At 44.2% G+C, this 27,447-nt stretch overlaps 1 protein-coding gene across 2 annotated transcripts in view; it reads right to left on the bottom strand.

Annotated features, from left to right (window-relative positions):
- Positions 1-220: 220 nt before the first annotated feature.
- The window catches only part of GALR3 (galanin receptor 3), a 64,179-nt gene continuing 36,952 nt past the window's right edge, over positions 221-27,447 (bottom strand). For both annotated transcript variants that reach the window (XM_089674231.1, XM_089674230.1), the window contains exon 3: positions 221-4,236. In XM_089674231.1, the coding sequence (XP_089530357.1) occupies positions 3,429-4,236 (808 nt within the window). In that variant the 3' untranslated portion in view covers positions 221-3,428. The remainder of the gene's footprint in view (positions 4,237-27,447) is intronic.

Raw genomic sequence — 27,447 nt, 5'->3', positions numbered from 1 at the left:
AGAAGATACTAGAGAGTTTCAGCCTAGGTTCACACTAACGCAGGCCGCGTTTCACCCAAAAAAAAAGGTGCGTGCACCCATAATCCCGCTGCTGGCTGATTGCAGGAGTGGGAACAGGTGCGGACAAGAGTGAACCAGGGCTCATAGACTACATAGATGACTTTTTGCTAGAAAAAAATGTTTTAAGCAACAGACAACATGGATTCATAAAAGACAGAAGTTAGCAAATAAATAGATTTTTTTTATGAGGAGGTAAGCAAAAATGTAGATGAATTTGTGGCTGTAAATATAATATACTTGGATTTTGCAAAAGAGTTTGACACAGTCGAGAGAGAGAGAGAGAGAGAGAGAGAGAGAGAGAGAGAGAGAATTTAATATCTTCATGCAGGCTCTATACTGCAGTTAAGAGGGTTTGTATCCAGAAGGCTTTCTCGTTTCAATAGCAATAAATCAATACATTGGAAAATAAATGAAAGATCTAAGACTTATATGAGTAGGGGGAGTGAAAGGAGGATTACCAATGTACACACAGTAATCCAATATATTCTATGTTACCCATGAAGCCCCCAGCTGCTATAATAACCATGATAGACTCAGCAGCATTACATCTCATTATTACTGCTGAGCATTGTATGTTAGTATATAAAGTACAAAAACAGTGCTTACACATAAGTAAATAGGAAGAACAATATATTATCCAGCCTTGAAATGTGATATTGTGTTATGAATTTTGAGGATCAACTGTTATACAGTACCTGCAGATATATAGGTCAAGTGAGGGCTTGTTTTAAGGCTCATTTACAGCATCTTTAAAATAATTACATATTTTAAGGTTCAACACCCAGCAACAGATTCACTATAAGGTACAAGGTAGATGGTAGATGAATATTTTATAGAAAGATCACAATGCAAATTGAGATAGGTAGAAATTACATTTAGAAGGAAAATTTGAGGAACCTGGTAATGACATTGCAGCTTGTTGTCTATCGTATCAAACATGGGTAAAGTAGTTTCCCCTCCAGCTGCAAATGAGAGATAAAAACCAGAGCTTGAGCAGAATGCCAATAATACATTTTGAGGCTGTTATCCACAAAATTATTTGACCCATGGAGTGAATTGCCAAGGGAAGAACCCTTACCATTGACTTTAATTACAGCATGAGAATATCCGCTTTTCAATACAACATTTGAGGAAGGATGTGAATTGTTACAACCTTCCTCAAATGTATTGAAAAGTGGATATGCTCATGCTGTAATTAAAGTGATTGTAAAGGCATTATTTAAAAAAACAAAATAACAAACATGTTATACTTACCTGGTTTGTGCAATGGAATTGCACATAGCATCCCAAACTTCCTCTTCTGGGGTTTCCCTGGCACTGTTTGCTCTTCCTCTTCTCGGTGCTCCCCCAGAGGCAGCAGCTTCCACAAGTCCACATTGGTGTGGATTGGCCCTGTCCCCACTACTTTCTCACAGCATTTGATTTACAGCTGCAGAAGCCAAATAGCACCCACTGCTGACTCTGAGCCTGTGAGATAGTAGAGAGATAACCAGAGCTGCAGATGGGCACAACACTGGATTGATACAAGACTCAGGTAAGAATTTATGAAGGGGGGTGGGGGGAGAAACTAAAAGGTTTTTTTTACCTTAATGCAGGTAATGCACTAAGGTAAAAAAACCTTCTGGGTTTAGAACCAGAATTTCATCATGGTCCTCCTATTACATATTCATCTCCATCTTCTTGAATAATCAGATTTGACCACCTTGTATTCTCTTGTATTGTACATAAGAAATATGAAACATCTTAGATGAGAACTGTGTTTAGACTTGGCTACACAATGCAATAATACATAGAAAATATATTTCCAACGGTATCAGCTATACAATGCTCTAAAAATATATTTTATTTACAGTATCATTTTATTTGAGCATTTATTCGGATGGGCTTATAACCTCACTTGAGATTAAAGAAAATATCTGCATTATATTGGCCACACATAGAAACGTTTAATGTAAGATCACTCTAGGCAATGTGCAGACCATATAGTGCTCTAGTTTACATGTATTGTAGTATGGGCAGACTTTCTCCATTTTCTTTTCAATAAACCATTTTCTTTATTTTCATTGCACATACTGTACACTTTAAACTTCATATTTGACTTGCCTTAAACAACTTTGTTGCAAAAACAAATGCTAGAATAAAAGCTTTACCTGCAAAGAATTGAAATTAAATGAAATGCTTACCCTTCTCACTGCCAGCACCAACAAACACTTCTGTGTGAAAAAAAGTTTACAAAGTCTGTACAGAAACCAATGTTTCTGGGTAAATTGATCCCCTGTGTTACTTGCTGCCCTTAGTGTTTCTGCCCACCATCCCCTATTTCACTCTGCACTAATCTAATTGGACAGTAGAAATCACCTAATATTTTATACCAAGTATTTCTATCACTCATTGATGGTTTCTTAAATGTTTGCTTCAGTCAGAGGTGTAATGATATGTTGTGCATTCCCACCAAGTCAGAAACCACTGGTTCTCCAATGTACCAGCAATCTCCAAACAGACATTGCTAAAACATCCATCCTTCTGATTACAACAGTAGCATTGTTTGCTACACCTATAGTTACACCTTTTATTTAGTTGTGATCACAGCTCAGAATTGTCAAAATTGCCAAGTATTAGACAATTGGGGGTTTATTTACTAAAGCTGGAGAGTCCAAAATCAGACTCCCTTCTGCATAGAAACCAATCAGCTTCCAAGTTTCATTGCCAAAGCTTCATTGAACAAGCTGAGGTTAGAAGCTGATTGGTTTCTATGCAGAAGGGAGTCTGATTTTGGACTCTCCAGCTTTAGTAAATAAACCCCTTGGTGTCCAATGGCCTTCAGTAACTTATATTATTTGTCTAACTAATAAAATCATATTTCTCTCTACTGCTAATTCACCTGAAATCTTTGTTTGTGGTTTGTCTATGGCATGAAAACCGTGTATTTGTTTACATTTAGCACATTTAGACAAGAAAGAGGAGACAGGCCTTTCTGAAACCTGATGGTTTGGATATAATTATAGCAGCATTATTTAGTCCATGAGTAATATAGTTACATCTGCATCTCATTAATTGGGGTCCCAACAAAAAGACTTAAAATAAAGAATAAAAAATGTAATGCACAGAAAAAAGTATCTTGGCTTTTTCTGAGACAAACATTCCCCAAATATTCTTTTATGTAGACCAGCACCCTATGCATTCATGTCAGATCTTATCCAAAGCAGATACAATATAAGCGGTGTTGAGAGAGGTACATAAAGAAGCTATATAATCCTTTAGTCTACAATTGTAGATGAGTTAGGATCAGCTACCAGCAGAGCTTTGTTTACTCCTTCTGTGATGCTGCTTGTGAGACTCCATTTGGTATTCTTTTTTTCTTCTCAAGTCTATGTAGTTTGTGCTTTAAAGCCAACAGCCTTGGGCAGCCGTGTTCCCCAGCTTCCACCAACTACCCTGTGGTTTGTTGACTCTTCTGAACTAAGACCCTCAATAACTTCATCTCTTGCTACTCTTCCACCACGAGCTGTCTCCTCTTGAACCTGGGTTACCTCTGTGTGTCCAGCATAGAAACCAGCTACAGTATTGGCAGTTTGCACCGCATGAACCTTGTTGCGTGCACGTTTCTGAGTCAGTATACATGTAAAAACTTGTTTAAATCTCTTACGGAAGTGCTTAGAGATAAGAGCATACACAATTGGATTGAGGCAAGAATTAGCATAGGACATGCAATGAGATACCAGGCGGAAAGCATATGTGGCTCTATTGAAGGGAAAATGTCCAAACCAGAAGCAAAGAATGACTAAGTGATGGGGCAGCCAGCAAATACAGAACAGCACAGCCACTATGATAATCATTTTGGTTACTTTGTGCTTGGCTTTTCTGGATTCAGACACCGTCTTTACAGGGTCCACTGAAGTCCACAGAAAGCAGATGGTTCTAGCATAGGAGAGACCAAGAATAAGCACAGGGAGCAGGTAGCCAAAAACAAAAGTAGAAACATCCATTATCTTCCTCTTACGATCCTCCCAGTTAGGAATACAGATAGGTACTTGATTATAGAGAATTATATGGTAGTAGCTCAAGTAAGGGCCAGCAAATAGGATAGAAAGGGTCCATATAACCGCAATAGCTGCAAGGGCATTCCTAGAGGTTCGGAGGTCTCTGGATTTCAGTGGGTAGCGGATGGCTAGGTACCTGCAGAAAAAAAGGATGAGTGAACAAGAATTAGATTAAATCTGTAAATATCTGATATATTTACCTGTAGAATCAAAATCATCCCAGACAATCTGAAATTGTTCATGTAATCTAGTAATATGTGTCCTTGCTTTGTTGATCTGTTAACTCAGTTAAAGTTATATTAAACCAAAAATAAAAATTGTATATATTGCAGCTTACCAATCCTTAAATGTGGTAGTTGCATTAGAATTCCTTTCTTTAGGCTTTTTTTCCTTTATTGTCACCTAGTGATCCTGCCATTAACACACTTCCTATCTTCCACTGGAGGAGCCACAGAGCCACATTTGGACATCAGTCAGTCTGGGAAGACAGTGGTGTTGGATGTACAAGAGGATTTAGATGAACTTGACAAACACATTGAGCAGAACTCCAGCTAACACTTTTATGCAGTTACAGCAGCAGTTTTTTTTTCCTTTTTAAATAAAGTTTTTTATATGAATACATTATAAGTTGATCATTGTCAGCGTTAAATGGTTTGTCTCAACCCTCTAACTCTGCACAGCTTGGTCTGTTTAAAGGAAGTTGAAAAATAAGATATTGGCTGAACTACCAGGTGAAAATAAAGGGAAGAAAAATCTTATGGGCTCATTTACACTTGTGGCAAGGACTGGCACTCCTCCAAAAAGCAATATACTCTCAGATAACCTTTCAGAGGCATTGACAGTTGGTGAGGAGGTTATATGTTGCTTCCTCACCATTTGTTTTTTTTCTTGAATTATGCAACACCTATTCACTATGCCCTTTAAATAGGTATTGCTGTGTCACACTTTTCACAGAGCCTGCCGTCTGAGTTACAGAGAAGGAGTTTCAGGAGGCAGAGTCGGTATAGGAATCACTGCTACAGGCAGCAAGGTAAAGAGAGGGGAGGCTGCAAATCATGCAGGGAATCAAGGAAGTTGTGGAAAGAGATTGCCAGCAGACAAGCAGCAATCTTAAAGTGGAACGTCACTCTTTCAATCAACATTGATTATTTGTAATCCTTATACTACTAGCATTAGTAAATAGATAGGAAAGTATATTATATATACATATATAGGAAGGCATATTATATTTACATGCTTCAAACTTTTTCTTTACATTTTCAGATAGGAAAGTATATTATATTTACATGCATCACATTTTCAGTTACTTCCTGGTTTCTGGCCTAGGCAAATAATGTCATACATCCCAGGAGTCTTCAGGAGAGGAAATGGGGAGGAGGAGTTCTCACACCCTTCTGCCTGCATGCCTGAGCCAAGGGCAGATGGATTCCAGGGAGTAAATGCTACATGAATCATCTGCCCCTACTCAAGATAGCCATGGCCAGAAATGCTTCCATAACCACTATACAGGCCATTGCTGCATTTAACAAGTGAATAAGCATAGATTTTTATATCTATATTTTGGGAGATCAGAGTGATGCAGAAGGAACCTGGCGGGGTCCGAGCCCAGATCAAAATCAGTAAGCAGCTTATTGGTCTTCTAAACCTGAGACCAAAACCCGTCCAGCCCCTTGCAGGTCTCCGGAAGGTTTTACCCCCTTCCTGATCAGGACATTTTTTGCTATTTAGCACTGTGCTACTTTAACTGGCAATTGCTCAGTCCTTTTTTAATGCAATTCACTGAGCTGGCCAGAACCAACTCAGAACCAACTATTCCACCTTTTCACAGCTCTTACTGTGAAGAAACCTTTCCATATTTGGAGATTAGATTTCTTTTCCTCCAGACGTAAAGAGTGCCCCTTGTCCTCTGTGATGACCTCAAGGTGAATAATTGTGCGCCAAGTTCATAATATGAACTACTGATGTATTTATGCATGTTGATCAAATCCCCCCTTATTCTCCTCTTCTCAAGAGAGAATAAATTCAGTTCCTCTAATCTTTCCTCATACAGTCAGGTCCATAAATATTGGGACTCCTCTTCTTCCTGTCCTGCCCCCACAGGGGTCATGTGGCGTTGAGATCTGTGCGCCACGTCTACCGCACCCTGACCAGCCATTGTTAACAGCATTTGTTCCAGGACGTGCAACAGAGGAATGACGTCGTTCATCCCATAGTCCTGCCGACTCACGAATAGCGTGGCCTCCTCAAAGGGCCTGAGCAAGCGCAGGTGTCACGCATGAGCTGCCAATGGCTGACATCTAAGTTACACAGGGAGTACCTTTATCCGCTTTTAACATCAGGAAATCGGTGATGGCCTTTCGCTGTTCGTAAAGGCGGTCTAACATATGTAGGGTTGAATTCCACCTTGTTGCAACGTCACAGCATGAGGAGTCGGTACGGGGGCCCATGGCAGATTACGTGCCTGGCAGCAGCAATGGGAGGCCCGTAATCTGCCAGCACCCTATGTCAAAAAATTCAACACACCAGCAGTGTGAGGAGACCTGAAAGTGGCACATGGCAGAGTGTGGCTATGGAGACAGCAGCAATGGGAGGCCGTACAGGGACCCATGACACACTCTGGACTTGGCAGCAGCATGAGGAGGCGGTATAGGGGCCCATGGCAGATTAGGGGCCTGGCAGCAGCTATGGGAGGCCCGTAATCTGCCAGCACCCTATGTCAAAAAATTCAACACACCAGCAGTGTGAGGAGACCTGAAAGTGGCACATGGCATGAGAGACTGTGGACCTGGCAGCAGCATGAAGAGGCGGTATAGGGGCCCATGGCAGATTAGGGGCCTGGCAGCAGCTATGGGAGGCCCGTAATCTGCCAGCACCCTATGTCAAAAAATTGAACACACCAGCAGTGTGAGGAGACCTGAAAGTGGCACATGGCAGAGTGTGGCGATGGAGACAGCAGCAATGGGAGGCCGTACAGGGACCCATGAGAGACTCTGGACCTGGCAGCAGCATGAGGAGGCGGTATATAGGGGCCTATGGCAGATTAGGGGCCTGGCAGCAGCTATAGGAGGCCCGTAATCTGCCAGCACCCTATGTCAAAAAATTCTACACACCAGCAGTGTGAGGAGACCTGAAAGTGGCACATGGCAGAGTGTGGCGATGGAGACAGCAGCAATGGGAGGCCGTACAGGGACCCATGACAGACTCTGGACCTGGCAGCAGCATGAGGAGGCGGTATATAGGGGCCTATGGCAGATTAGGGGCCTGGCAGCAGCTATGGGAGGCCCGTAATCTGCCAGCACCCTATGTCAAAAAATTCTACACACCAGCAGTGTGAGGAGACCTGAAAGTGGCACATGGCAGAGTGTGGCGATGGAGACAGCAGCAATGGGAGGCCGTACAGGGACCCATGAGAGACTCTGGACCTGGCAGCAGCATGAGGATGCGGTATATAGGGGCCTATGGCAGATTAGAGGCCTGGCAGCAGCTATAGGAGGCCCGTAATCTGCCAGCACCCTATGTCAAAAAATTCAACACACCAGCAGTGTGTGAGGAGACCTGAAAGTGGCACATGGCAGAGTGTGGCGATGGAGACAGCAGCAATGGGAGGCCGTACAGGGACCCATGAGAGACTCTGGACCTGGCAGCAGCATGATGAGGCGGTATATAGGGGCCTATGGCAGATTAGGGGCCTGGCAGCAGCTATAGGAGGCCCGTAATCTGCCAGCACCCTATGTCAAAAAATTCTACACACCAGCAGTGTGAGGAGACCTGAAAGTGGCACATGGCAGAGTGTGGCGATGGAGACAGCAGCAATGGGAGGCCGTACAGGGACCCATGACAGACTCTGGACCTGGCAGCAGCATGAGGAGGCGGTATATAGGGGCCTATGGCAGATTAGGGGCCTGGCAGCAGCAATGGGAGGCCCGTAATCTGCCAGCACCCTATGTCAAAAAATTCAACACACCAGCAGTGTGTGAGGAGACCTGAAAGTGGCACATGGCAGAGTGTGGCGATGGAGACAGCAGCAATGGGAGGCCGTACAGGGACCCATGAGAGACTCTGGACCTGGCAGCAGCATGAGGAGGCGGTATATAGGGGCCTATGGCAGATTAGGGGCCTGGCAGCAGCTATGGGAGGCCCGTAATCTGCCAGCACCCTATGTCAAAAAATTCAACACACCAGCAGTGTGTGAGGAGACCTGAAAGTGGCACATGGCAGAGTGTGGCGATGGAGACAGCAGCAATGGGAGGCCGTACAGGGACCCATGAGAGACTCTGGACCTGGCAGCAGCATGAGGAGGCGGTATATAGGGGCCTATGGCAGATTAGGGGCCTGGCAGCAGCTATAGGAAGCCCGTAATCTGCCAGCACCCTATGTCAAAAAATTCTACACACCAGCAGTGTGAGGAGACCTGAAAGTGGCACATGGCAGAGTGTGGCGATGGAGACAGCAGCAATGGGAGGCCGTACAGGGACCCATGAGAGACTCTGGACCTGGCAGCAGCATGAGGAGGCGGTATATAGGGGCCTATGGCAGATTAGGGGCCTGGCAGCAGCTATGGGAGGCCCGTAATCTGCCAGCACCCTATGTCAAAAAATTCTACACACCAGCAGTGTGAGGAGACCTGAAAGTGGCACATGGCAGAGTGTGGCGATGGAGACAGCAGCAATGGGAGGCCGTACAGGGACCCATGAGAGACTCTGGACCTGGCAGCAGCATGAGGAGGCGGTATATAGGGGCCTATGGCAGATTAGGGGCCTGGCAGCAGCTATAGGAGGCCCGTAATCTGCCAGCACCCTATGTCAAAAAATTCTACACACCAGCAGTGTGAGGAGACCTGAAAGTGGCACATGGCAGAGTGTGGCGATGGAGACAGCAGCAATGGGAGGCCGTACAGGGACCCATGACAGACTCTGGACCTGGCAGCAGCATGAGGAGGCGGTATATAGGGGCCCATGGCAGATTAGGGGCCTGGCAGCAGCTATGGGAGGCCCGTAATCTGCCAGCACCCTATGTCAAAAAATTCAACACACCAGCAGTGTGTGAGGAGACCTGAAAGTGGCACATGGCAGAGTGTGGCGATGGAGACAGCAGCAATGGGAGGCCGTACAGGGACCCATGAGAGACTCTGGACCTGGCAGCAGCATGAGGAGGCGGTATATAGGGGCCTATGGCAGATTAGGGGCCTGGCAGCAGCTATGGGAGGCCCGTAATCTGCCAGCACCCTATGTCAAAAAATTCAACACACCAGCAGTGTGTGAGGAGACCTGAAAGTGGCACATGGCAGAGTGTGGCGATGGAGACAGCAGCAATGGGAGGTCTCCCATTGTCCCAACATGGCCCAAATAGTCCCAACATGGGCCCCCTGGCCACGCTTGACTTTCTGGCCACATAGTCGACATACGGCTACGTTTACTTCCTCGGTCGGCTTGACGAAAAATTGCCACACCGCCGAGTAGGAAACTTTGCCCCCGATACTCCTCACTGGCTGACTGCTGCTTCCTCCGTGCACACCGGCACCACTACTGGCCGTGGTGGTAGGCTGCAGTGGAGCTGGTGCTCTACTCCGTGGCCGTTTGGCTCCACTGACACTGCTTCCACTGACACTGCTGCGACCCTGCTGCTGTCTCCTGGGCAACCCACCGACTGTTTCGCTCACTGCCAAGCTGCCACCCTCTTCTCCTGATGATGCGGAAGAAATTGCCTGATGACGACGAGGCTGCCAAGTGCGATCAACCTCCTCATCATCAAGTAGGGTCTCCGCCTCACTACTAGCCCCCTCGGCTGCGTCTGGGTCAGGAGACAGACCTGTCTCTAGACCGGCTACCGGGCCACTCTCCTCGCCACTACTTCTTCGCCTAGCTGCTGAAAAGGCGGATGTCTCCCCCCGTTCCTGACCGCCCTCTGTTAGCTCTTCCTCACTGTACAGTGGGGCTGAGCCCACAGCATGCGATACTTCGCTTGGTGAGGGAACACCAAAGGACAGGGGCAGGTAGAGGACACGTGATTTCAGTGGGTTTGGTCCCGGGCCATGCCAACTAACGGTTGTGTCTGACGTACCCACCGACCGTTGGCTGTAGGTGTCAGAGGTGACCTGGGAAGAGGAAGACGACCGAGCCAACCAATCGATGACGGCAGGGTTGTCGGTGGAGACACGACCGCTGGATGACACCGGGAGCACTGGCCTCTGGCTGCGAATAGTGCTGCCTCGACCCCTTCCTCTGCTGCCACGTCTGCTCGCTCCTAAAACATTGCCTCCTCTGCCACTCCTCTGCATGTTGTCTGACATACTCTTTAATTAAACGATTATGTGTCCCTGAGTAACAATTCTGTGTCCCTGAGTAACAATTCTGTGTCTGTGCGAGTAACAATTCTGTGGCCCTAAGTAACAGTTCTGTGGCCCTCAGTAACAATTCTGTGTCCCTGATTAACGTTTCTGTGGCCCCAAGTAACAGTTCTGTGACCCTCAGTAACAATTCTGTGTCTGTGCGAGTAACAATTCTGTGTCTGTGCGAGAAACAATTCTGTGGCCCTAAGTAACAGTTCTGTGGCCCTCAGTAACAGTTCTGTTTCCCTGAGTAACAATTCTGTGTCTGTGCGAGTAAGAATTCTGTGTCTGTGCGAGTAACAATTCTGTGGCCCTAAGTAACAGTTCTGTGGCCCTCAGTAACAGTTCTGTGTCCCTGAGTAACAATTCTGTGTCTGTGCGAGTAACAATTCTGTGTCTGTGCGAGTAACAATTCTGTGGCCCTAAGTAACAGTTCTGTGGCCTTCAGTAACAATTCTGTGTCTGTGCGAGTAACAATTCTGTGTCTGTGCGAGTAACAATTCTGTGGCCCTAAGTAAAGTTTCTGTGGCCCTAAGTAACAATTCTCTGGCACTCAGTAACAATTCTGTCTGTCCCTGAGTAACAATTCTCTGGCACTCAGTAACAGTTCTGTCTGTCCCTGAGTAAAAATTCTGTGGCCCTAATTAAAGTTTCTGTGGCCCTAAGTAACAATTCTCTGGCACTCAGTAACAATTCTGTCTGTCCCTGAGTAACAATTCTCTGGCACTCCGTAACAATTCTGTCTGTCCCTGAGTAACAATTCTCTGGCACTCAGTAACAATTCTGTCTGTCCCTGAGTAAAAATTCTGTGGCCCTAAGTAAAGTTTCTGTGGCCCTGAGTAACAATTCTCTGGCACTCAGTAACAATTCTGTCTGTCCCTGAGTAACAATTCTCTGGCACTCAGTAACAATTCTGTCTGTCCCTGAGTAAAAATTCTGTGGCCCTAAGTAAAGTTTCTGTGGCCCTGAGTAACAATTCTCTGGCACTCAGTAACAATTCTGTCTGTCCCTGAGTAACAATTCTCTGGCACTCAGTAACAATTCTGTCTGTCCCTGAGTAAAAATTCTGTGGCCCTAAGTAAAGTTTCTGTGGCCCTGAGTAACAATTCTCTGGCACTCCGTAACAATTCTGTCTGTCCCTGAGTATGAATTCTGTGGCCCTAACTAGCGTTTCTTTGTCCCTAAGTAACAGTTCTGTGGCCCTGAGTAACAATTCTGTGTCTGTGCGAGTAACAATTCTGTGGCCCTAAGTAACAGTTCTGTGGCCCTCAGTAACAGTTCTGTGTCTGTGCGAGTAACAATTCTGTGTCTGTGCGAGTAACAATTCTGTGGCCCTAAGTAAAGTTTCTGTGGCCCTCAGTAACAGTTCTGTGTCTGTGCGAGTAACAATTCTGTGTCTGTGCGAGTAACAATTCTGTGGCCCTAAGTAAAGTTTCTGTGGCCCTAAGTAACAATTCTCTGGCACTCAGTAACAATTCTGTCTGTCCCTGAGTAACAATTCTCTGGCACTCAGTAACAATTCTGTCTGTCCCTGAGTAAAAATTCTGTGGCCCTAAGTAAAGTTTCTGTGGCCCTGAGTAACAATTCTCTGGCACTCCGTAACAATTCTGTCTGTCCCTGAGTAACAATTCTCTGGCACTCAGTAACAATTCTGTCTGTCCCTGAGTAAAAATTCTGTGGCCCTAAGTAAAGTTTCTGTGGCCCTGAGTAACAATTCTCTGGCACTCCGTAACAATTCTGTCTGTCCCTGAGTATGAATTCTGTGGCCCTAACTAGCGTTTCTTTGTCCCTAAGTAACAGTTCTGTGGCCCTGAGTAACAATTCTGTGTCTGTGCGAGTAACAATTCTGTGGCCCTAAGTAACAGTTCTGTGGCCCTCAGTAACAGTTCTGTGTCTGTGCGAGTAACAATTCTGTGTCTGTGCGAGTAACAATTCTGTGGCCCTAAGTAACAGTTCTGTGGCCTTCAGTAACAATTCTGTGTCTGTGCGAGTAACAATTCTGTGTCTGTGCGAGTAACAATTCTGTGGCCCTAAGTAAAGTTTCTGTGGCCCTAAGTAACAATTCTCTGGCACTCAGTAACAATTCTGTCTGTCCCTGAGTAACAATTCTCTGGCACTCAGTAACAATTCTGTCTGTCCCTGAGTAAAAATTCTGTGGCCCTAATTAAAGTTTCTGTGGCCCTAAGTAACAATTCTCTGGCACTCAGTAACAATTCTGTCTGTCCCTGAGTAACAATTCTCTGGCACTCCGTAACAATTCTGTCTGTCCCTGAGTAACAATTCTCTGGCACTCAGTAACAATTCTGTCTGTCCCTGAGTAAAAATTCTGTGGCCCTAAGTAAAGTTTCTGTGGCCCTGAGTAACAATTCTCTGGCACTCAGTAACAATTCTGTCTGTCCCTGAGTAACAATTCTCTGGCACTCAGTAACAATTCTGTCTGTCCCTGAGTAAAAATTCTGTGGCCCTAAGTAAAGTTTCTGTGGCCCTGAGTAACAATTCTCTGGCACTCCGTAACAATTCTGTCTGTCCCTGAGTATGAATTCTGTGGCCCTAACTAGCGTTTCTTTGTCCCTAAGTAACAGTTCTGTGGCCCTGAGTAACAATTCTGTGTCTGTGCGAGTAACAATTCTGTGGCCCTAAGTAACAGTTCTGTGGCCCTCAGTAACAGTTCTGTGTCTGTGCGAGTAACAATTCTGTGTCTGTGCGAGTAACAATTCTGTGGCCCTAAGTAAAGTTTCTGTGGCCCTCAGTAACAGTTCTGTGTCTGTGCGAGTAACAATTCTGTGTCTGTGCGAGTAACAATTCTGTGGCCCTAAGTAAAGTTTCTGTGGCCCTGAGTAACAATTCTCTGGCACTCCGTAACAATTCTGTCTGTCCCTGAGTAACAATTCTCTGGCACTCAGTAACAATTCTGTCTGTCCCTGAGTAAAAATTCTGTGGCCCTAAGTAAAGTTTCTGTGGCCCTGAGTAACAATTCTCTGGCACTCCGTAACAATTCTGTCTGTCCCTGAGTATGAATTCTGTGGCCCTAACTAGCTTTTCTTTGTCCCTAAGTAACAGTTCTGTGGCCCTGAGTAACAATTCTGTGTCTGTGCGAGTAACAATTCTGTGGCCCTAAGTAACAGTTCTGTGGCCCTCAGTAACAGTTCTGTGTCTGTGCGAGTAACAATTCTGTGTCTGTGCGAGTAACAATTCTGTGGCCCTAAGTAACAGTTCTGTGGCCTTCAGTAACAATTCTGTGTCTGTGCGAGTAACAATTCTGTGTCTGTGCGAGTAACAATTCTGTGGCCCTAAGTAAAGTTTCTGTGGCCCTAAGTAACAATTCTCTGGCACTCAGTAACAATTCTGTCTGTCCCTGAGTAACAATTCTCTGGCACTCAGTAACAATTCTGTCTGTCCCTGAGTAAAAATTCTGTGGCCCTAAGTAAAGTTTCTGGGGCCCTGAGTAACAATTCTCTGGCACTCAGTAACAATTCTGTCTGTCCCTGAGTAACAATTCTCTGGCACTCAGTAACAATTCTGTCTGTCCCTGAGTAAAAATTCTGTGGCCCTAAGTAAAGTTTCTGTGGCCCTAAGTAACAATTCTCTGGCACTCAGTAACAATTCTGTCTGTCCCTGAGTAACAATTCTCTGGCACTCAGTAACAATTCTGTCTGTCCCTGAGTAAAAATTCTGTGGCCCTAATTAAAGTTTCTGTGGCCCTAAGTAACAATTCTCTGGCACTCAGTAACAATTCTGTCTGTCCCTGAGTAACAATTCTCTGGCACTCAGTCACAATTCTGTCTGTCCCTGAGTAAAAATTCTGTGGCCCTAATAACGTTTCTGTGGCCCTAAGTAACAATTCTCTGGCACTGAGTAACAATTCTGTCTGTCCCTGAGTATGAATTCTGTGGCCCTAACTAGCGTTTCTTTGTCCCTAAATAACGATTCTGTGGCCCTCATTAACAAGTCTGTGTCCCTGAGTAATGGTTCTCTGTCCCTAAGTAACTTTTCTCTGTCCCCAATTATCGTTTCTGTGGCCCTAACTCTGTCCCTGTCCCTAGTACAGAGCGGTCTGCCTCTGTTCAATAACTGCAGGCAAATGAAGAATTCCAAAATGGCCGCTATTTATAGCTCGACCATTACACAGTGCTGGCTGGCTGGCTGCTGATTGGCTGATGCGATCACATGTAGTTGAGGAATGCATTATGGGTCAGCGCGCCTTGTCTGCGCGCCTTCCCAGACATCCCCGCTCCGTCGCCGCACATGTCAGCCGCCATTTTCTGAAAAATTTCGATTCGCGCGTCCGAATTAGGCTATTTTTCGGATTCGGCACGAATCGAAATTTTTCCGATATTCGACTCGAATTCCACTTCGGATACTTCGATTCGCTCATCTCTAATAACAAGCCTCTGAGCACGCCCTACTGGAGAAATCCGTGCATTGCAGCAAAACTGAATAACGTGCAGATTGAAACAGGCATTTGGGAATAATCCCTACAAGTAAATATTCCTAGAATTATTTATTGTGCACCTAGGGATGAGTAAGAAATGCACACTGCAAAATAAACAGCAATATATATATATTTTTTGTTTAGCAAGAAACCTTGTAACCCCCAGGTATTGTGCTAAATCTAAGATGATGTATGCCACATTCTTACATATTTTTAGACTGAGCAAGTTCTGTGATCTTGACACATTCATTACTGCAGATAAAAGTCAAAGCTGTTTGTGTGTAAATCAAATGTGTCAAAAATCTATATATAATCCCCCCACTGATCCCTGTGCCTGACACTAGCAGGGGCGAAGTCTGATCAAAGGTCAGATACCCACAAGGAAACAGAGTAACTGTAAAATAAAGAACACAAAAACAAATGTATTTACCTTTCCTTGTCAACATTTTTTTGAAAAAAAAAACTATATATATATTTCATTTTCTGCTATAAAACATATCCAATAAGAAAAAATGTTTTAAAAATCAAATTTCATCATAAAGTTCGGCCAAAATGTATTCTGCTACATGTTTTTGTTCATAAAATCCCAATAAGTGTATATTGATTGGTTTGCGTGAAAGTTATAGCGTCTACAAACTTAGTGGCTCACAGAACTTACTCTAAAAACCCCTGTGATATCCTACTGTATGTGCAAATACAGTATATACAGGGGTTAGACAAAAAAATGGAAACACCCCATGATTTGCAGGTGTGAAAGTGACAACATGTTTCTTCTGCTGTGTGATGAGACACCTAGCTAACAGGTGGGAAGCCTCACTTTCATCAATGACTGTGTGTGCTGCTAGTAATACGGAGTCATATCAGAGCTTACTGAGCTTCAAAGAGGGCAAATTATTGGTGCCTGCTTAGCTGGTGCCTCTGTGACTGAAGTTGCCAACTCATTTGCGTTGTCACGAGGTACAGTATTAAAGGTTATGATGGCATATACAGTTTCCCTGAAAACGTCGTCTGATAAGCATACGCGTAATAAAGCAACTGCTGCAAAAGTGACTGCAGAGCTCAATTTCAGTCCCGGGAAGACTGAGTACTATGAAGACTGCAGCCACTTTTGCACTGCACTACTTTAACTGGTAATGCAATGTTGTATCCAAACAAAATTTATATAATTTTTTTCACACAAATAGAGCTTTTTTTTGGTGGTGTTTGATCACCACTGGGTTTTTTTTTTATTTTTAGCGATATACTGTAAATAAATACATTGGCCAAGCTTTATAAACATTGTTTATAAAGCTTGGCCAAAATGTATTCTGCTACAGGTTTTTGTTAATAAAATCCCAATAAGTGTATATTGATTGGTTTGCGTGAAAGTTATAGCGTCTACAAACCATGGTACTCTAACACCCTGCACTAATACTGGTTGCAGGATGTTAAGTGAACACAAGATGACAGTGTTCTGCGGTTCAGTTATGCAGACTCTATTAAAGGAAAGCCTTGTTGAACCAGTATGCTGGTAGCAGGACTTCTGCACTCAGACAAGGAGTGAACAGACTACATTTCCCAGAAGAGCTGGCAAAGGAGTAGGAGCATACTGTATATACCAAGAAGCCCTGGAACTTTACGGAAGGAAATTGAATGGTGAGATGCGGAGGACGTGTGTTTGTGGAGAAGGCTATGTGAGACTTTGGAGATTTGGGCTGGGTCAGACCTCAGAGTGGAGAAGTGAAGAGGAACTGCAGACCACTGGTATTGCTAACAAGCAAGCTAGACAACCCTGCAGGCAGGCAGATCCTAGTGCTGTCATCGGCATCCCTCCTTAACAGAGGGATCAAGAGAAAATGGGGAGGCCCACTGAGAGACTACCTGTTACACTACAGAGGCTAAAGGTCAGGTGAGAGGGTTCCATACCCAGATTATATTAAGTGTAAAATAATAAAACAATAAGTAACCAAAAAATCTCCACGTGGAACAAACATACAAACCGCCAGCAGTCAAACTTACTCAGGTGGCTGCCGTTCCAAACACAGGATACGGTGGCATGACATCAGCACGTAAGGCCCCTCCCAATGCGTTTCGTGCACCAGCACGTCTTCAGGGGATACGCCTACTGCTGATGTCGTACGTTGCCTCCTTAAAGAGCCTTGCGGGAACTAGCGTATGCTATTTTCTGTAGATCAAATGGATCACACCATTGAGCCAAAGCCTAAAGCAAAGGACGTTGTAAAAATAAACAACCGAATAAAGGTTCAAGCTCTAAGAAACAAATAAAGAGAATAATATAAACTTATACTTAAACCATTTCTAATTAATTAACCAGAATTATAGGTCATCAACCCAAAATATAAAACTTTTAAAATGTATTAAACCAAACAACAAGCAGGCTATTTAGAAAAGCACCCAATACAATACATATGATATACATCGTAAAAGTTAATTTAAACAATAAAAAATTGTTATTAACAGGGAAGTCAATCAACTAGTATCAATGAAACAATTTATATCTATATCTACATTGAGACCTAGTGGAGTTAAGGACCTCATCTCATGTATGGAATGAGTTTCTAACATGGATTCCAACCTACGCTTATTACATCCACGTCAATGGGAATGAATATCAATCCTTGCAAACTTAATGCCAGTAGGATCCTTACTATGACACTCTCTAAAATGCTTTGAAAGGGAATGCTCTTTTTTTATATTGTATAAATGTTCTCGTAAACGGTCCCTTAGTCTTTTAGTGGTCCTCCCTATATACTGCTTTTTAAAGTGCTATTCCAGCAAATAAACAACATATATGCTATTGCAAGTGAAAAAGTATCCATACAGTAGTTCTTACCAGTCAAATTGGACTCAAAAGAAAAGATCCTATTCCTTCTGGTGCCCTCAAAACAGCACATCATACATTTATTGCAGGGAAAACAAATCCTTTTAATTCAGCAAACAACGTTATCTCCTTAGGAGGATTAACTACATTGGGAGCTAGCTTGTCGCTTAGCGTTGGTGGCTTTCGAAAAGCCACCTCTGGTTTCTCAGGTAGTAAGTTGGCAAACATGGGATCCCCTTTCAGAATCCCCCAATGTTTCTTAATAATGTTCTTAACCTGTGTGTGCTGGATAGAGAAATTGGTTATAAAGGGGCAAAACATAGAGTCATATGACTTATCTACCTATCAAGTTATCAGACTCTCTCTATCCATAGTGGATACCTGTTGAATCAGATTATCCAAAATCCTCCCATTATATCCTTTTTCTACAAATCTGCTTTTTAAGATCTCTGATTGTGCATGATAGTCTCTCAGATCATGACAATTTTGCCTTATCCTCATAAATTTGCTTTTGGGGGGGTGCATGAACAGCATGGGACAAAGCGGCAGCTAGTTGTCTTAGCTCTGCACATCGGCTGGGATTCTTGCTAAAATAGAGGGGCTTCATACTGATAACTTCACTTCTTCTATCACCCCCTCAGTCTTCAGATCCTGTACAAGCCTGCCTCAAGGAAAAAAAACAGCATCATTCATCAGATCTTAAAATAACAAACACTCTACAGCAGGGCTTAAAATTTCGAGTCTAGACCTACTAGCCAGGCACAAACCTTACTCTCCAACAGTTGCCCCACCCAACCTTGCCCAGGTTCTCCTCCTTTCCCCTCAGCGGCGGTGCTGAAGAAGCCAGAAACCGGAGCTCGGCTTCACAATGAGGCTTGGAGTGCAGCCACTCCATCATCTACTGTATGCTTGCCGCTAGAGAATTTCTCCTTGCATTTGGCAAGCGGGCGAGTGGCTTTTTCAAGCCCTGCTCTACAGGATCGTGAGTACTCTAACTCTCTCATCAAAGACGATCTTGACAAGAGTTTAGAGAATATGTACCACAAAATTGCAGCTAAATTTCAATCAGAGCTGCATAAGACCTCTAACACTCTATCACAGGAGTTGGCTGCTTTAGGGGGCCGTACTGACAGGCTAGAGATGAAGCATGATGAACTCAGCTTGGCTTATACTGATCTCAGCAGAGAACATGAATCCCTTTCATAGGCTTTCTTTTAGTACAAGCTCAAGTTGAAGATCTTGATAATAGGAACAGGAGAATAATCTAAGAATTCACGGGATCCCGGAAACAGTTACAGATTTAATGCCAGCCACTACTAAATTATTCAAATCATTACCACCTGAACAGCAACCTACTGCCTTCATATGTGATCGAATTCACAGAGCTCTCCGCCCCAAAACGCCACCTGATAAACCTCCTAGAAATCTGGTTCTCTGTATGAAGAACTTTCTAATTAAAGAAGATATACTTAAAAGTGGCAAGAAACACCAAAAATATCTTCTTAGATGGAGCAAAAATTCAAATTTTTCCTGATATCTCGCCAGCTAGTGACAACAACGCTTGTTTCAGCCAGAATTCGTTATAGATGGGGTTTTCCCTTATGTAGCTACCTCTCTGCAAGAAGAATTTGATATTCTAATTAACCACTTCAATTCCGGACACTTTTACCCCCTACCTGTCCAGGCCAATTTTCAGCTTTCAGTGCTATCACACTTTGAATGACAATTGCGCGGTCATGCAACACTGTACCCATATGAATTTTTTAGCATTTTTTTGAGACGGATAAAGCTTTATATGGTGGTATTTATTCACCACTGGGATTTTAATTTTTTTTGCTATGTAAATGAAAAAGTCCAAAAATTAAAAAAAAAGTGTTTTTCTTATAAACTTTTGCAAATAAATAACATTTCATAAATCCTGGCCAAAATTCATTCCGTTATCTTTTTAGTAAAAAAAAAAATAACCCAAATTAGTTTTAACCAAAAATTATAATTTTTAAACATTTTTTTTTTTTAGATTATTATTTATGTTTTTTTAAACATACTGTAACCTAGCAGTACAGTGTCACCATGGTGACACTGTACTACTTGTGGGGGGTGATGAAGATTTTTTTTTTTTACACTGATTGCTTTTACACCCATAAAGGCTGTAAAAGCAATTATTTCTCCTCTCTGGCTACATTCTTGCTTACTACTCTGCATGTGATCACTGATTGGCCAATCAGTGATCACATGATCGGGACCTCGCACCTCGGGACACAGCGGGCACCGGATCGCGGTGCTGCACGCTCCCAGGGAGTGCGCACAAGCAGGGGGTGGGGAGGCCATTTATAAACGGCCACCCGACCCTGCACTGCCACTGTCCGGCTGTTTATATACAACGGCCAGAAGGGAGGTGGTTAAACGAGGCTTCCCTGAGGCTGATTCTTCACCCAGACCAACGAATGCGCCTCGCCCTACACCATATTGGTGTAGGGCGACATGCAAAGCATGACACAATTTGCTCCTGCAGGGGAAAAAATTCCTTCCTGATCCCCCGAGAGGCAATTGGATATTCCTTGGGTCAACTTTACCTATAAATGTTAGTATCCAGTTATATTCTGTGTATCAAAGAAAGAATCCAGGCCTTTTTTAACCACTTGCCGACCGCGCATAGCCGAATGACGGCTTCACCGCGGCCGGCCAGTTCTGAGTGGACGTCATATGACGTCCTCCCAGAACGCGCTCTCCTGCGCGCCCCAGGGGGCGCGCACCCGGCGATCTCCGTGATCGCTGTGTCCTACGGACACAGCTGATCACGAGATGTGGTGAAAGGCCGATCCCACCGGCCTTTTACCACGTGATCAGCGGTGTCCAATGACACGCTGATCACAGGAAAATGCAAGTGCCGGTTCTCGGCTGCACTTTCCTCACGCTGTCAGATCGTGAGGAAAGTACTGCCGAGAACCGGCAGTTGTCAGAGCGGGGATCGGCACCGATCATCAGGGCACTGATGATCAGTGCCCTGATGATCGGTGCCCAGCAGTGACCCCCGCAAGTTCCGATCAGCTGTGCGCCCACTAGCCCCGCCCACCCATTCCCAGCAGTGCCCCCACCTGTGCCCAGCAGTGCCCCCACCTGTGCCCAGCAGTGCCCCCACCTGTGCCACTCTGCAGTGCCACCTACCTGTGCCCAGCAGTGCCACCTACATGTGCCCAGCAGTGCCACCCACCTGTGCCCACCCACCTGTGCCCACCAGCGCCACCCACCTGTGCCCACCAGTGCCACCCACCTGTGCCCACCCACCAGTGCTGTCCACCAGTGCCACCCACCAGTGCCACCCACCAGTGCTGCCAGTCAGTGCCACCAGTCAGTGCCCAGGGGTTGTGCCAGTCAGTGCCGCCAGTCAGTGCCCAGAAGTGATGCCAGTCAGTGCTGTCTATCAGTACCCATCATCAGTGTCACCTATCAGTGCCGCCTATCAGTGCTGCATATCAGTGCCGCCTATCCGTGACCCCTAATTAGTGCTGTCTATCAGTGCCGCCTATCCGTGCCACCTCATTAGTACTGCCTATCAGTGCCCTTTAGTGCTGCCTATCAGTGCCCATCAGTGCCGCCTATCAGTGCCCATCAGTGCCGCCTCATCAACGCAAATCAGTGAAGGAGAAAAAATACCTGTTTGAAAAATTTTATAAAAGAAACAAATAAACTTTTTTTTTTTTTCAAATTTTTTGCACTTTTTTTAATTTATAGCGCAAAAAGTAAAGCGCCCAGTGGCAATTAAATACCACCAAAAGAAAGCTCTATTTGTGAGAAAAAAATGATCAAAATTTCATATGGGTACAATGTTGCATGACCGCGCAATTGTCAATCAAAGTGCGGCAGCGCTGAAAGCTGAAAATTGGCCTGGTAAGGAAGGGGGTATAAGTGCCTGGTAGGCAAGTGGTTAAAGCAATCCACTGAGCTGACCAAAACCAACTCTTGAGGTAGTCTATTCCATATTTTCACAGCTCTCACTGTGAAGAAACCTTTCTGTGTTTGGAGATTAAATTTCTTTTCCTCCAGATGTAAAGAGTGCCCCCTTGTCCTCTGTGATGACCTCAAGGTGAATAACTCTACACCAAGTTCACTATATGAACCACTGATGTATTTATACATGTTGATCATATCCCCGCTTAAGCCCCTCTTCTCAAGAGAGAATTCATTTAGTTCCTCTAATCTTTCCTCATAGCTGAGCTCCTCCATGCCTCTTATCAGTTTGGTTGCCCTTCTCTGTACTTTCTCCAGTTCCCCAGTGTTCTTTTTGTGAATTGGTGCCCAAAATTGAACTGCATATTCCAGATGAGGTGTTTCTAATGATTTGTACAGGGGTATATCCTATATCATATGATCCTGTTAGCCATTACACATATCGGATTGCCTGATACTCCATACTCATGGCGTCTGAATGATTCCTTACTTTCTGACCTTTCTATAAAATCCAAAATTTCTTTGGCTCTTAAGGAGTATTTTATTTTAAATTATACACCTGAATCATCTATCCCCATTGTATGGGTTGCTCATAAAGTTGTTCTATGTGGCCGTTTAATTAGTATTGCAGCAGCACGCAATAAAGCTAACTGGCGAAAAATTCATTCTCTTACCAAGGAACTCAAACTTCTGTACAACACACAAGCTCATACTCCCTGTAATGACATTTCTCAAGCTATATCAACCAAGAGATTAGAATTGGACTCCCTTTTGACTGCTAAAACAGAAAAAAATGTAAACTGGTCAAAAGCTAAATTTCTACTTTATAGTAATTCAGCTTCAACCATGTTTGCTCGTAAATTGAAACAAACAATGGGCCCCCCACATGTATACAAACTTAAATCTACATCTGGAAATATCTCTTCGTTACCTAAAGTCTCACAAATTTTTGAAAAGTTTTATAAGGGTCCACTATCTCCCCCCCTAACTGATAAAGTATCAGAATCAACACTGGACTGGGTTTAAAAATATCCCTCTCCCTTCTTTCACAAATACCCAAAAAGATATGCTAAATTCACCTTGTACAGAAGCTGAAATACTCAAAAGTTATTAAATCTTTAAAACGTTCTACAGCCCCAGGTCCAGATGCTCCAATTCCTGGCCTGTCTCCCCTTGCAACACAATTAGTTCATACTATATGTGTGGCCACACAGTGGTCTATCGCCTTTAAATGGAAAAATCATTTTGTTCCCCTTTCACACATCACGGATAGAGTAAACTGTATTATGTTGACTGAAAGAATTCTCCATAAGATCCCTGAAACCATGCACGTTTTCAATGCAAAATGGGACCCATGGCTCTCTCTAAACAAAATTACTTAATACCTAGGACCTCAAATTGTTAATTTCTTCACTTTTTTCTTTTTTTTCAAGTTTTGAGTAAAGCTTATTATATAACTCAGTAATTCACCAAAACAGTTTAACATCATATACCATGTAAATGCCTTTACATGAATTCTATATATTTGTGATACAAAATATACTTTGTATTTTTTACAATGACTTTTTGTTATGCTCTTTGTAAGCCACATTGTGCACAACTTATGTAATCGTCTATATATTATAATGTATATTTTTCTTATACAAACCTTCCAAAAAAACAGTTTGTAAAGGAAAAAAAATAAATTGGCCTTTAGGTATGTTATTAAGCCATAGCGGGTGATGGGCAGCTATCAGTGGGGATGTAACTATTCTTGTCTTCTGGTTTAAAAAAAGATTTAGTGATAATTTATTAACCAATGGTAGGTCAAAAAAGTTAATCTCTTTAAGACTATAAGTATGTGACAATTAAGATTGGTATTATTCAGGGTCTCAAAGAAATTAATAGGAGACTCCTCACTCCCCTGAAACAAGAGTAGAACATCATTGATGTATCGCTTGTAGAAAATAAGATCAGGTCACTCTCTAGAGTATATTACATCCTCTTCCCATCTGGCCATAAACACATTTGCCAGACTGGGAGCAAATTTCGCTTCCATGGCCACACCCCTGGTTTGAAGGTAAAACATCTTGTTAAACCAGAAATAATTATGAGTCATTGTAAAGTCAAGTAGTTCTAAACTAAACAATTTTTGCACCTCCGTGATGTCATCTGTTTCCTTTAAATAATATTCAGCAGCCTCTACTCCATCACTATGCTCAATATTACTATATAAGGAGGCAACGTCTGCCGTCACTAAAAAAGTAAAAGAGTTTACTGCAATATTGCTCACATCTCTTAGGACCTGTTTAGTATCCCTCAAAAAAAAAGGTGTGCCTAGTAGCAAAGGTTGGAGAAAAAATCTATATATTTCCCTACCCTGGAAAAAAGGGAACCAATACCACTTATTGGCCTTCCAGGGAGGGGTGCATCTGGTCCTTATGTATCTTGGGGGAGGCAGTACATAATAGATAACTGTGGAGCTGAAAGGCACAAAAAACATTTTTCTTTTTTATTTAGTATTCTTTCTTTATAACCATGCTTGATAATCCTCTTGAGCTGACCCCTAAAATTAATCATTGGGGTCTTTAGGTAAACTTTATAGGTGTCTTGATCACTAAGGATTCTATCTACCTCCTCAATACAATCATTCTTATCCCAAATCACGACTCCTTTTTAGAGTTCTTAACTCATACAGAATCTAAATCTGTAATGACCATATCTTTAAAGATAATAAAATGAGGATTATTGGCAGCGGGTGGGTTAAAAAGAGAAGCATTCCTAAAATTAGATTATCTAATCCCACCTTCAACTTGAACGTTATTGGCAATAGCATTCTGCATAAAATGTCTTTAGAGACAACCGTCTCGTAAATTTATGAATGTCTATATGTCTGAAACGTATTCAATTTTTGGGGACAAACTTTAAACCTTTATTCAGCAATGTTAATTCCTCGGTGGTTATTGGTTATTGAATTGTTTTTCTCAGTTTAGTACACCTTACGCCACAGCTTATCACACTGAGGCCCAGACTGTTCAGCCCATTCTGAATGGCGGTCTACTGCTTTAGAGCCCCATTAATATCCTGAAATCGCAGAGCTTTGGCTACAGTATATGCACCCTGCAGACAGGATTACATTAGTAGCTTATTTCAAGTTTCTTTCAACTTCAAAAGGAACCTGCCTCACCAGACTAGTTCAACATCTTTAAGGGAGTTAACCTCTGCTGAAGTCTGCTTCTGCCCCTTTCTACAATCTTAGTTAATTTTGGCCTTCATTCTTTGTGTTAAAGAGACTATGCCCAAATTCAACATCACTCAGAGGGAGGATCTGGACATTAATGTGCACCAACCAGGCCCCCACCAAGCGTTCAGAAGATTTGGCAACTTTATTTAACCACTTGCACTCCAGAGGATTCCCCCCCCCTTCCTGACCAGGACATTTTTTGCGATACGGCGCTGTGTTACTTTGAATGAAAATTGCACAGGCATGCACTGCTGCACCCAAATGAAATATACGTCCTTTATTTCCCACTAATAGAGCTTTTTTCTGTGGTATTTGATCTCCTGTGCATTTTTTATTTTTTGCACTATAAACAAAAAACGATCGTCAATTTTGAAAAAAAAGACAATATTTTTTACTTTTTGCTATTAAACATGTTCAGTAAAAAAAATTTAAAAATCAAATTTCGTCATGTTGAGCCACAGGGTCACATTGGCTTTGTCAGGGTTAATGAAGTCATGTGACCCTGTGGCGCAACGCGTAGGGGAGGGGCTTTGACGTCACGATGCTCAGTAAGCAGTAGAGAGATATATCAGCTGGCTGTGTATGAAGGAAGGCTAAACAAGATCAATAGTGGCACTCTTGTGGAATTATTTTGTAAAAAGCGTTTATTCACGTTTTACATGTGAGTGGAATACTGCATATTTTAAAATAAATGTTTTGTAAGGGTAAAGCACTATGTTTTGGTTATCTTTTTGGCATTGATCTGATGGAGGAGGATTACTAGGACAGTGAAGGAGACCCAGACCCACTGGACAGCATTACCATCTCACCACAGTCCAATTAAGGGACACATGCTATATATGACCTTACTTAGCTGTTTGGTCATATACATAAGGTGAGAGCACAACCGGTGGAGGTGAACACACATTGGTTTGAATATATTACACGAGATGAACTAAAAAGCATTCCATTCTACATAATAGTGGATGGTTTGCTTTCTCGCCAGCAGCATTGCTCGGTCCAGGGCAGGAGTACAGAGGTTGTACCGCACAATATTGCAGTCCCTCGCCTGGTGCCCGATCTCCTGGCAGAGGGAGCATCTTATGACTGGGCACGTGGCCGCAAAGTGCCCCTTTGCGCCACACCTGTGACAGACCCGAGGCTGGCCAGCATAAAACACCACAATCCTGTCCCTTCCCAAGAAAGCGGACAAGGGATTGTGCTGCAGCACGTTACCTTTAACTCTTAGGCGGACAGTAGTTGTCCAACCTCCCGTCGAGATCCCCCTCTCATCAACCACCTTGCTAAGGGCCCCCATAACGTCTCCAAAACTCCCCAACCATACTACAATGGCGGGATGGACTCATTTCTCACGAGGATCGTGACTCTCTTAATAACATTTTGTCGTGAGATAAGTTTGGGGGACAACCCCACCCACCTGGGACTCCGGACATATATGGATTCATACCGTTGCCAGAACAGGTCCAATTGTTCTGGCCTTACAAAGGAGACATCATATTCCCCGGTGCCTACCGGGGCAATAAAGGCAAAGATGTCAGTAGGTTTAAAACCCATCTCCAGCACGCGGTCAATCACCTCCTTCCTGCTCAGAGGGGGTCCCTCCCCTGACCATTTTAACTGTACCACGTTCCTCCTAACCACGGTAGTTGGCAGGTTACCAGCCCGAGCCACCGCTGGTCGAAAGGACCCCTACCCACTACTTAGTGCTGCCGAATAACTGATGGGCAAAGCGGGAGCAGGGGCACCCGCCCCAAGGGGAGCTGAACCAGGAAGGGCCAGGCCTGAGGCACCAGGACCCGATAGAACAGGGCCAGACAAAACAGGGCTGCCAGTACAAGACCCTTAGGACACAGTACCACAGAAACCTGGACCTGGGCATTCAGCCCATCCCCACCAGAACCCGACTGTGCAGGAACCTGGACATGAGGACCTGGCGATACTGACTGCACCCCCTGACCTGCAGGCACCTGCAACGATGTAGCTAAAGTCTCAGCAGGAGAACCAGACACAGCAGCATCTCCCTCCATGGTAGCCCCCACCTTCAGAGGGGCGGAGCCCACCAGGACTGAAGGGGCTGAACCTCCCGCCCCCTGCCCTGCTGGGGAAGCTTTCACCACAGAATCACTCACAGACTTCTTACCACCGACAGAGTCCTTAGCCCCCAAGCTGTCCACACTTCCAGAGTCCTGCACCACGTCCCCAACTACTGGTACACCATCCTTCACTAGGACGGAACTCCCCTGGGAACTCGGGATCTGCTTCAGTTGGACAAACACTGCCCGCTCCTTCAGGACCGGCTTAGGCGGATTCCGCATAGTATCCTCCTCCTCCTCACTTCCGGATTCTTCTGACGTAAACCGGAAGTTCCTGCTCTTCAGGCTCAGCTCCACTTCCGGAACGAAGTGGAATTCGCCTGCTGACTCCGCCTCCTCCGCTCTCGATCCCCAATCCGCACAACGCTGCCCGGGGGGGAGGGACTCTGAAGCACTCGTGTCAACGGCGTCTCTGATATCAGCAGCCGCCATTTGCAAAGAAGCTGTAGCGGGCTCAGTCAGCCCCTGCACCGGCTCACCTCCAGTCACCGGCTCACCCCCG

Source organism: Staurois parvus, unplaced genomic scaffold (assembly GCF_062004578.1).
Source record: "Staurois parvus isolate SC_StPar_1 unplaced genomic scaffold, SC_StPar_1.0 ptg000149l, whole genome shotgun sequence".
Classification (NCBI taxonomy): Eukaryota; Metazoa; Chordata; class Amphibia; order Anura; family Ranidae; genus Staurois; species Staurois parvus.
This window is presented reverse-complemented; position numbering and strand designations above follow the sequence as displayed.